The 11,665-nt window shown below is 39.2% G+C and overlaps 1 protein-coding gene across 2 annotated transcripts in view; it reads left to right on the top strand.

Annotated features, from left to right (window-relative positions):
- ANGEL2 (angel homolog 2) overlaps window positions 1-11,665 on the top strand; it is a 40,516-nt gene that overhangs the window by 193 nt on the left and 28,658 nt on the right. For both annotated transcript variants that reach the window (XM_044673327.1, XM_044673326.1), the window contains exon 2: window positions 7,091-7,419. In XM_044673327.1, coding sequence (XP_044529262.1) covers window positions 7,091-7,419 — 329 coding nt within the window. The remainder of the gene's footprint in view (window positions 1-7,090; window positions 7,420-11,665) is intronic.

Below are 11,665 nucleotides of genomic sequence, written 5' to 3'. Positions count from 1 at the left end.
GGGGGTGGCCCGAGGTATGTAACCTGAGGCGGGGCAGGGAAAGAGGAAGAGGAGGAAGGGGGAGGCCGCTTTTGCGGTCGGCGGCGGACCTGGATGAGGTAAATAAGTGGAGAACCACGGAGGCTGGTGAGGCCTTGGACTCCTGAGTGGAGGGTGATGGACTGATGGCCGCCCTCTCTTTCTAAGGCCGCGGTCCTTTCTCCCCATCTTCCTCTTCCCTGGCCCGCCCCCGGACCCGCCGACCCTTCAGCGGGCTCCTCCTCCCTGGCCCACTCCTCCCGCTGGTGAAGGAGAGGGGGCGGGGGTGTGGTTGTGAAATTACTGTGTATTCACTTGTCATATTGTGGGGACCCCCTTTCCAAAGCTCCCCCGAACTTTATCTCCTAGAAGGTTGGGGTCTTTGTTGTTTTACTTTGATACCCCATCCCCCTTCCCCGGTCGGGTTGACTTGGTGCTGTATGGACACATGCTGTGTGGACACGTACCATACACGCTTGTGCTTGATCTTAGTTGAGGGATAATGTTTGTGGTACCCTGTGAGCGGTTGTTAACAATTGAAATGACAAATTTTAGTTTTGGTGTAACACCTCATTGTTACCGAAAATAATTCAATAAGACTTTTAGGTCTATTAAGGTATTTTGTTTCTAGTCCAGAAAACTTTTGGTGATGTGGATAAAAGTCTAAATATGGTCAAGAGGAGGGTTTTTCTTTGAGGGGGGGGGGCAGGGTTCTTGCGGAAAGGATTGCTTTCTTTCTTTCCCTTCCTCCTGAAGAGGAAACTTATGCCCTGAGTGCAAATACAGTCTTAGACGCTTGTATGAGTTGCTTAACCACTGACAGCCTCAGTTTCCTTATCTGTAAAATGGGTGTTGTGAGAAAACGAGATATTTGTAAAATGCTTTGTATACCTTACAGCACTATATAAATGTTAGTCATCAGTACTACACAGAGAAACATCTACTTTGTAAGTTTTAATAATAGTTATTTAGTTAATTATTAAGCCACTTGCTCTGGGTCACATTGTGTCTCAGATGGGGATTTGAGTTCAAGTCTCTGACCTCTAGTATTCTATTCACTGCACCACCTAGTTGCCTCCCAATTACTACTCTGATAATTATTCAGGGAACGGAGAGAAACTTAAAGGACTTGCTCAGGATCACAGTAACCAGAAGGTGTCAACAGTGGGGTAGATTTCCTTAGTTTTAATTGTTATAGATGATTTTATCATCATCTACATTAAAAAAAACGAACAAAAAAAGATAGTCTTTGGTTATTACAGTTACAACCTTCTGAGGGCCTTAATAACAACTTGGCACAATGGAAAGAGAATAGAGTCTGAGACCTAGATTCAATATGTGGCTCTGCTAATTACTACCAGTTTGACTTTGGCCAAGTCATTTAAAATTCCCTGGACTTCAGTTTCTTATCTGTAAAATGAAGGTTGGACCAAGTTAAGGTAGAGACGTTAACTGCCAAGCAGGGTTCCCCAGGTTAAAATGTAATTGGGAAATGTTTAATAAAATAAATACAATTACAATGCAACATAGATAATGTCCATTTATGGTTTCTAAGTCAATATGTGGCCCACAGGGATCTGTTTCTATTTGAGTTTGACATCATAGCTCTAAGGTCCCTTCAAGGTCTAAATTTATGATTTTGTGACCAGTTCTTTCAATAATTAAATATGGGGGATACAAGAAGTACAGAGCAGCCTATGTGGTCAGCAAATTTATAATTTAGCTGAGGCAAATAAATTTAAAGTAACCAGCCAAACAAGGCAATATATTAAATAACAATAGCTTTTATATAGCATCTGCTACATGTGAAGGACTGTGCTAAGTGCTTTACAGATATTTTTAATGCTCATAACAACTGAGAGAGGTAAGTGGTATTTTGATCCCCAGTTTACAGTTGAAGAAATAGAATCACACAGAAGTAAAATGACTTGCCCAGGATTACATATACTGCAAATAAGTTTCTGAGGCCAGATTTGAATTTAGGTCTTTGGATTCCAGACCCTACAGGCTATCTGGTTGCTTCAGTGTATAGATGTGTGGATCTGAGTAGATCATATCAGTTCTTTGAACTTGTTTCTTTACTGTAAAAAAAGGAGGATTATATGTAATGTACTCTCCAGCCTAAAGAATATTTATATTTTGTGCAAAGCGTTGTTCTGAGTATGTGGAATTCACAGATGGAAAAACAGTATTCCTTGACCTCATAGAGCTTTTTATATAATGTGAGAACAAGGCAAGTCTTTAAAGTATGATAAAAGATAAAATGTAATAAAAGTGAAATCTCGATAGACTATTGTAATATACTTAAGGGGTGATCACTTTCAGTTGAATGGATCTTAAAAGGCAACTTGGGCCTTGAAGGAAGAGCAGAATTATAGCAAGTGGAGATTTTTATGAAAGGAGCATAGTCCAGCTGTGCTGGCCCATGAAAATGGGAGAGGGCAGAAAGAATTCAATAAAAACCTGGTAGTTATCCATTTGGTTAGAATGTAAGGTATGTAAACTTTATGATTTTTGGAGCTAAAAGCTGAATAGGCTTTTGCTTCCTGACTAGGTGTTCAGTGAAGGCTAAATATCACTATTTGGGGAAGTTGTAGGAGTATTCCTATGAAAATATAGGTTGGACTCGAGAGGACGTCTGACTTCCAACTTATATTCTGGAAAGGGAGTATGGCAAGCCTGCAAAGGCAAATTGGCATCGAGTTGTAGTTGTCCTTTGGTGTCTAAGTCAGGAGTTTTATGCTTTGCTCAAATGTGTTAATTAAATTGAAACTTTTAGAGCAGAATTTCATGGTTAGGCCTGTATTGGATCAATAAACATTTATCAATAAAAATCTACTCTGTGCCAAGCAGTAGATATTTTTTTTTTTTTGCATCTAGGTAAAAGGATGGTTTAGAAAAATGAAAGTGGTACCAGGGAAACAAACTAAAAATTGAAATCAAAGGTGGTGATGTAGGTTGAATAGAGAGAAGGGCATTAGTCCAAGGGAGGTATTTCATGGAGGTAGAATTGACAGGACTTAACTAGTTGAATGCAGGGGACAAATACAGAGGAAAGAGAGTTCAAGATGATTCTGAAATTTTGAATTTGGTAATTGAATTGTATTAACTTAATGCTGTCAACAGAAATAGGGAAATTGGAGGAGGGATTGGTTTTAGGAAAACAATGAATTCCGTTTTGGCCTTAATGAGTTTGAAATTGCTGTTGTAATATCTATGGAAATGTCAAACTGGATTCTAGTGGGAGGACTGTTTTAGATAGACATTTATGAGTCTCTTCGTCGAAGATTCCTGATCTCCAGCCTCAGGTGAGAAGAAAAGCAAGGCTTTGCTCTGACCGTGAGCCTTCCATCTCCTCCTTAACATGTCTGCTGAGAGAAGGCTACTAGGGGCCAGCTGCATGACTTCCATCTTCACCAACCCAAGGTAACTTTCACCTCTTGCTGCCTCATCTCCCTTCCTGGATATGAAGAGCCCACTGTGTAAAGAGGATCGAAATTCTCTTTGACTTCAAGCTTTCCATCTCCCCTTGCCTAATTTCCAACCTTTGGAGGGAAGAGTAGTGAAATGAGACCTCCTGTCTGACTGAATGTCTTCCATCTCCAGCACCATCTTACTCTGTGCTTGTCTCCTGCTTGATCTTCAGCCTCCTCTGGGAAGAGGAGTGGTACCTGCGTACCACTCAGTGATGAACATTTATTCTCACACCTGGTCATATCCTATACATTCCAGTGATTCTGAACTCCTGTAGGCCATCATCTAAATTCCATTCCCCATTTTCTACCACCTCAGCCCTTATTCCCATTCCCTTCAACCCTTATACCCCAAAGTCCTAACTAAATGCCACTCACACCTTCCACTGTGCCCTCTGGAATCCCTATTCTATGGCAACAAATTTCCCTTCACCCTAAATCTTTTCATTTTCTATGCCTTCAATTTTCTAGCAATCACTGAAACCTGATTCCCCATTGATGGATACTGCCTTCCTGGCCACCTTTTCTAGGACTGGCTGCATCTTCATTTATTCTCAGCTCATTGATTAGAGGAGTTAGAATTCTCCTTGCTCCCCAGCACCATTTCCAGGTTTCCCCCCTACTTCCATCACTTGGTAACTTCTCCAGTTAAAATCCTGGTATAGCATTGTCTATAGCAGTGATGGTGAACCTTTTAGAGACAGAGTGCCAGGCCCTGCTCCTTCCCCCTCCCCTAGACCAAGTGCTGTGCCCACTCCCCACCAGATACCTCATGTCATGCCCTGCCCCACCCTAGACAGGGGAAGGAGGAAGTGCTGTCATTGGGCTTCTGGGCAGAGGAGCAGGTGATGATAGGCTTGTGTGGGGAGAGGGAAGGGAGTGGCCCAAGCACCCTGTTCCCCTCCAGCTCTGCCACCTGTGAGCTGCCCACCTTACCCCTTGTGTGCTCCCTTTGGGCTGCTGGGCAGAGGGGTGGGTGATGTGAAAAAATGTCATCAGGCATGGTGGAGAGAGGGAGGGAAGCAGTTCTGAGTCCCTCTGCCTTTCTAGTAACAAACTGGGGGGCGGGGATGGAGTTTGAGGGAGAGGGTGGTCTGCATGCCCACAGAGAGTGCTCTCTGTGCCATCTTTGGCACCTATTCCATAGGTTCGTCATCACTGTTCTTATAGACTTCCAGGCCACTCTTCTTCCTTTTACCACAAATTTGGTGCATAGCTCACAATTTTTCTCTCCTATCCTACTCCTGCCCTCCTACTTGGGACTTCCTCATACATATTGACTTTCCCTCTAACATTTTAACCACTCAATTCCTCAACCTATTCATTCTCCATGACCTACTCATCCAGTCTGCCTGAGTCACACACAAAGATGGTCATACTTTTAATCTTGCCATTACCCGCAAATGCACCACCTCCATGTTTCCTTTTTAAAACTGTTACCTTCAGCCTTAGAATTGGTATTGATTCTAAAGCAGAAGAACAATAAGGGCTAGGTAATTGAGGTTAAGTGACTTGCCCAGAATCATACTTGTTGGAAGTGTCTAAGGCCAGGTCATATCCTCTGACTTCGGGCCTAAGCATTCCATTGTGCTACCTAGTTTCTCCTATCACCTCCATGTTTAAGAATTCCAAAATCCCCATATTTGCCCATTATCAATTGACTTTACACTTCTTCCTCTGCCTTTACTTGTCAACCTCTACTCTTTATCTTCACTGTAACCTCTATTCTCCTGACTTCTCAGTTCTTGGTATTCTCTTGTCTTTTCCCCATCTCAACCCTTTGTTGAACCAGTTCTATTCCACACTGCCCTCTTGAGTCTCTGATCCCCTTGTACCTACAGTCCTTAGCCAATCACTGCCACCATCTATCACCTTCATTAACACACACACACACACACACACACACACACACACACACACACACAATGAAGGTGTAGAAAAATCACAGAACTGTTGTGACTGGGTCCACTATTAATTTATGTTACATAATCCCTTACTGCTTCTAGGCAATCCTTCTATACCTTCCTTATCAATACTATCCTGCTTTCCAGGAGCTTATAGTCTAATGGGAAAGGCAACAGACAAACAGTATATACAAAGCAAACTATATTCAGGATAAATAGGAAATAATTAAAATAGGGAAAGCATCAGAATTTTCTGTAGAAGATAGTATTTTATTTGGGACTTAAAGGAAGCCAGAAAGATAAACAGTTGAAGCTTTGAAGAGGGACAGTGTTTCAGGCATGAGGGACAGCCAGAAAGAAGTCGGCAGTTGAGAGACAGAGTCTTGTTTGTGGGGCATCCAGGAAGCTGATGTCACTGAATTGAAGCTGTAAGAGAGTAAGGTGTAAGAAGACTGGAGAGGACTAGCTTATGAAGGGCTTAGAATAATAATACCAGAACATTTTGTTTTTGGTCCTGGAGGCAACATAAAGCCATTGGAGTTTATTGGGTAGGAAAAAAACATGATTGTACCTACACTTCAGAAAAACTACTTTAGGGGTTGTTGAATGGAGAATGGTTTGGTTTAGATTGGGAAGAGACTTGAGAGGCATGAGGTGATGAAGGCCTGCACCTCTAGAGTAGTGGCAGTATTAGAGGAGAGAAGGTCTTGAGAATAGCTTGAATGTGGAATTTAGGGAGAGTGAGGAGTCTAAGATGACTCCTAGATTTCAAACCTCAGGAACTATGAAGATAATGTTACCCTCTACAGTAACAGAAAGTAGAAGTGGTGGGGGAAGTTATGGGGGAAAGATAATGAGATCTGTTTTGAACATATTGAGTTTAAGATAGCAATAGGATCTCTAGTCTGAGACCTCTCAAAGGCAGTGGGAGATGTGACTTAGGAGGTCAGCAGAGAGATTGAGCCAGGAAAAGTAAATTTGAGAATCATCAGCATAGAGATATAATTAAATCCATTGGTGCTGAAGGGATTACTCAGTAAAGTAGTATGTAGAGAGAGGAGAAGAAGGTCTAAGACAGAACTCTAACATGATTAGAGAGCATGATCTTAGAGGAGGATCTAGCAAAGGAGACAAAGGAGAAGCAACCAGATAGGTAGAACAACCAGGAAAGTGTACTGACCTGAAAACTTAGAAGAGACTGTCAAGGTGGAAAGAGTGACCAAAGGGTTAAAAGCTGCAGAGAGATCAAAGAGAATGAGGATTGAGAAATGGTCATTGAATCTGCCAATCAAGTGATCTTTTGTAACTTTGGAGAGTGAAGTTTCAGTGGAGTGATAAGGTTGGAAGTTAGATTGTAAGGGGTTAAGAAGAGAATGAGAGGAAAGAAGGTGGAGACACTTATTGTAGATGGCCTTTTTGACGAGTTTGGCTTCAAAGAGCAGAAGAGATATAGGATAGTAATTCAAGGGATGAAAGGTTCAAATGAGCTCTTTTTTTTTTCAGGTTTGTAAGCAATAGGAAATGAGCCACTAGAAAGGGAAAGATTGAAAGTAAGTGAAAGAGTGGGGATTACAAGAGGGGGCAATCTTTGGAGGAGACAGGATGAAAGGGGATCACTTGATAATTTCATATTTTGACTCTCTTAATTGTAACTTACCAAAATGGTACCTTAATTACAATATTTATTTCTTTTAGATATCCCATGTTACCCTATCACCTGCAGAGCCTGGGCAGAGACAGGATTGCGTCATGGGATATTTCTCAAAGATTTTGCTGGAACAGACACATCTCTAGTTGTATGAGGTGGCCTGGAAATTATTCTTGGGCTCCTTATCCATACTTCAGCAGTCAGCATTGTCCACTAAATTGGAGGCCACCTTGTTTGTTTCTACCTAATCGAAGTCAGTTTCAGTACTGGAATTGGAGACCTGACAACTTTACACATACATCTTTGTTTCACCTTTCTAGTTACATCATGAACTCTGAGGAAGATAAACCAGCATCAAAACGTCGAAAATCCCAAGGTAATAGCGATACATTGTGTCTTGATTCAGAAATGACCTTCAGCCACTGAAATGAAACTTGAAACTTTTACATTTTACCCTGGGGAAAAAAAGTAACTCTTTTATGTGTTCAGACAATTGGTATTTGTCCTTCACTGGCTGTTTTCCTATAGATTATTACTGTGTAGTGTGCTTTTCTAAAATTGTTTTGATTATCATGTTCACTTAAAAATTTACCTAGAGCAAAAGTGGAAGCCCTGTGGTTCCAACAGATGAGATAGATTTGGGAATGAAAAGAGAAATTATTATAGCAAGGTAACTCTTAATTTTTTAGGAACAATTTTTTAGCCTCTAAATTTGTAAACTTCCCATTTCTGTTGTACCTTTTATGTTTGTGTGTAGATGCTCTACATCAGCATTTCATCAAAAGTAGAGGAGTAGAAAATATTTCTTAGATTGTATTTAGGGATTATCACTTAATTGAATTTGTGCACATATTCCCTGAGCCGATGCACATAGATATTTGACAGTAGCTCAGTAACTTGCAGGTGGTAACTGAGTTCAGAGTAAGAAATTAGTCCATCACATTAAAATAGTCAGAGTGATTTTCAAGTGATGGCACAGTGTACTGCCTAGAACTGGACAAGATAGGTTCCTCAGGCAGTTTCAGAATATTAAATGTGAATAATATTCAAAGAATATTGATACATTTTAAAAATAAATGTTGCTATACTTAAAATTCCAAATACTGAAAGGAAAACAAATTAATTGTTAATATTTCTTGCTTAATTCAGCTATAGTGTATTTAGAAACAGTATAGTCATCAACAGATACCTATAAGCTTAAAGGCTTTTAAGTTATATCAGATAGGGTATTTTTTGTTCTTTGGTTATCTTTTCATTTCAGTGTCTATTCTTTTTCACCCTTTAAGAGATTACCTCATTTTCTTAATCATTGAGAAATCAATTTTTTCTTAATACACTTCTCACAATTCTTTTTTAATCTTTTTCAACAAATATGCTATCTTTTCTCTTTATTTTTTCCTCTTCACAAACCTGTTTATGTTAGTAAATAAACCTGTTATGCTAGTAAATAAAGTGGTTAAACTTATTGATGAGGCCAGTTAAATTCTGTAAGTATTTTATTACAATTTGACAATTATGTCTGATCACACTTCCCCAAGTGTCTTGATAATGAAGAAGTTCTCAGAGGTTGTAGATTTAGACATGATTTTGTTTAACCCCTCATTTTAAAGGTGAAGTAACTAAAGCCCAAAGATATTTGGTAACTTACCCAAAGTCATAGAGTAGCAGAATTGTTTTTGTCCCATCAGACATTTAATGGCAGATTAAGAATTTTCATGCAAGAAACAACAGTGTTATTATAGACTTACACTTTGAGGTAAAACTTGAAGAATTTTGCATTACTATTAGGACTCTAATTTGATACCCTAAAAATTGGATTAGATCTTCCACTCATTTCCTCAGATTGTGGTATTTCTCCTGACATAAATGAGCTATATAAACTTTTGTTATATGCCTATCAGAGAGGATATAGAGTCTAAGAACTATGCCTACTATATCGCAGTGGTTTTCATATTATAACTGAGGTTTAGAACCTGAGCATTCCATGAGTCACTTTGGAAGACTCAGTTAAAAAAAATGGTCAAGATCAACTTGTTTAAGCTAGACTTGACTTGGGCTTTTCTCTAATACTATCTTAGAAGTTGGAACAGAATGTACAAAAAGTAATGCAGGAGGGTTCCATAAACTCTGAAAGCTTGAAAATCACTACCATAGGTCACTATAACTTACAATATTCTTGCGTGACTATAGAATCTTGCTTTTTCTGTACTATATATATGTATATGTATATGTGTACATATATATGTATAAATAGAGAGAGACAGAGACAGACTTTTTCTTGTTTTGGTGCTCAATGCACCATATGTAGTGTCCAGTTTAGGAATGAGTAGAATTCCAAAAGTTCATTTTTAATCTAGGAGTTTGGACCTTTGAAGAACTTTTCCACTGAAGCAAAATTTAAACTGGTAACCACAAAAGCCTGTTTCAATCAATCAACAAACATTTATTTATTATGTTTCTGGAATTGTACTACCAAAAGGGATACAAAGACAAAAATTAAATAATCTATCCCCAGAAGGAGCTTGCATTCTATTAGGGAAGACAATATGTATTCATGTAAAATATATTATTTAACTCATAATGTAGGTGAATGCTAATATCCATAGTCCAAATTATATATCCAAAGAGTAGAGAAAAGGAGGAAGAAGGGAGTTGACTACTTTTTTCTTGGGTTATAGGACTGTCAGCAAAATTTTGAAATCAGCACAAATTGTTTCTGATATCTTGTTCTGTGGCTGCATAAATTTTTAACTTAAATCTAAAAAGTGCATTTACATTTGAATACTCCTAGCATGGAGTTCCTGATGTTCAAAACACAAACTACTTCAGAAATGAGATTTTCCAGTGTATAATAGTTACTCTTCTCTCTCTCTACTTCTTAGACTTCCAGTTGTGATAGTTTCTTCTTGCTCCCTAATGACCCTTCACATCTCTAACTCTACTTTGGGATCTTATCCTCATCTATACCTTCCCTTACTCTGCAATATTCCATGTTCTAAAACTGTCTATGTCACTACTCCCATCCCTTTCTTCTTGAAACCACCTTGCCCAAAACAAACAAAAACTAACCTTCCGCATATCATCTCATGTTGGAGGGAAAATGATATAAACTATTTTCCCAATGTACATGATTGACAACTCCCTACCACTCCCAGAAATATTTTCAATTTAAAAAGAGGATGCTTATTAAGGAACCATAATGGAATTGTTGGTTTTTTAGGCAATGAAACAGTAAAGTAAAAAACTAATTTGGGGAGGGAGAAGATTTGGAGAATTGGAAAGAGAGTCATATTGCCCTGTCCTGCCAGGAATGAGTTGGTGGAAATTAGAGGGAGGAAGATTTAGGATCAGCTAATTGAACTCTCTGAAAATGGAATGAGCTGCCTAATGTGGCTGTTAATACCTTGTTCCTGGAGTTCTCACACAGACTGAAAGATCACTTGTTTGGAATGTTGCAGAAACTGATAAACATTTGGGGAAGAGAAATGAAGTAGGTCTCTTCATATTCTAATTTTTTCTATATATGCCTCCAGTGTTTGCTCTTGTAAAATGTTCTAGCTTCTTCCCTTTATTTACTTTTGAACTCAGATTCTCTAGAAGCTTCAAATTCTTTCAAAACAGCTTCTGTGGCAGCAGGGCCTCCAACAATGTGCAGGACATGTCAAAATATTGACAGACTTTTGTCATTGTTTAGAATTCAGATGCTGCCTTCATTTGTAGTGAGGCATATATTGCATAAGATATTGGTGATTAATTTTGTTTTACAGTCATGTGGCTAATACATTATAACTAAGCTTCACTATAGTCATAAAGGCAGCCAGTACCTACAAATATAAATTCCCTTCTCCCCTGAGTGATGGAAAGCAGATACTATATGTCTAGGAGTCTTTAATATTCATGTCAATCAAAAAATAGTTACTGATCCAAGGACCTCATCTAAAATACCTCTTATCTCCTCTAGCCCCAAAGATAGTGCCTTGCATGTAGATGTATAATAAATGGTTGTCAAGATGAATAAGTCTAAGGTGGTACCAGCAAAACTGGTATTCATGTATGCTATAGGCACTGGCTCAGTAGTGGCAGGTTCAGACAGCATCTACCAAACACCCTCCAGGGGGCTTTTATCCCCTATGGTTTCTGACAAAGAGGGGAGAAATCTCTAAGAGAATTCTGCTGATCGTTCAGAGTATTGATGCTAGATTCCTAGGATTATAGTCTTCAAATTATTATAATGTTCCCTCTTAAGGAACTGAGTTTGTCCTATGTCATTATTTCTTCTAACATTAGAAACAATTTATGGATGTGCCTATATCTGTTACTTTTTGAAGCTGTGCCTCGTTATCTCTTGGAGGTTGCCTAACCAGGTTTTTGTTTGATTCATCAGATTTACATTCCCACTGTGGCTGTTAAACTAGCACCCTGCATCCATACCACATTGCTTGGCTTTTACTTTAGTATGTTCTGATAGCCTTTGTTCTGCCTAGATTGATCAGTTACTCTGTTTCAGTTTAGTAAACAGCTGCTGCCTCAGTGTTTTAAACCATCCCTATCCAGCATCTTTCCCAGGATGCCTGGCCCAAAGGCCATTCTGGCTTGAAGTCACTTTTGGATCGTGCCTGAGG

The sequence above is a fragment of the Gracilinanus agilis genome, chromosome 4, assembly GCF_016433145.1.
Source record: "Gracilinanus agilis isolate LMUSP501 chromosome 4, AgileGrace, whole genome shotgun sequence".
NCBI lineage: Eukaryota > Metazoa > Chordata > Mammalia > Didelphimorphia > Didelphidae > Gracilinanus > Gracilinanus agilis.
Note: the sequence above shows the minus strand (reverse complement) of the source record. Positions and strands in the feature narration are given on the sequence as shown.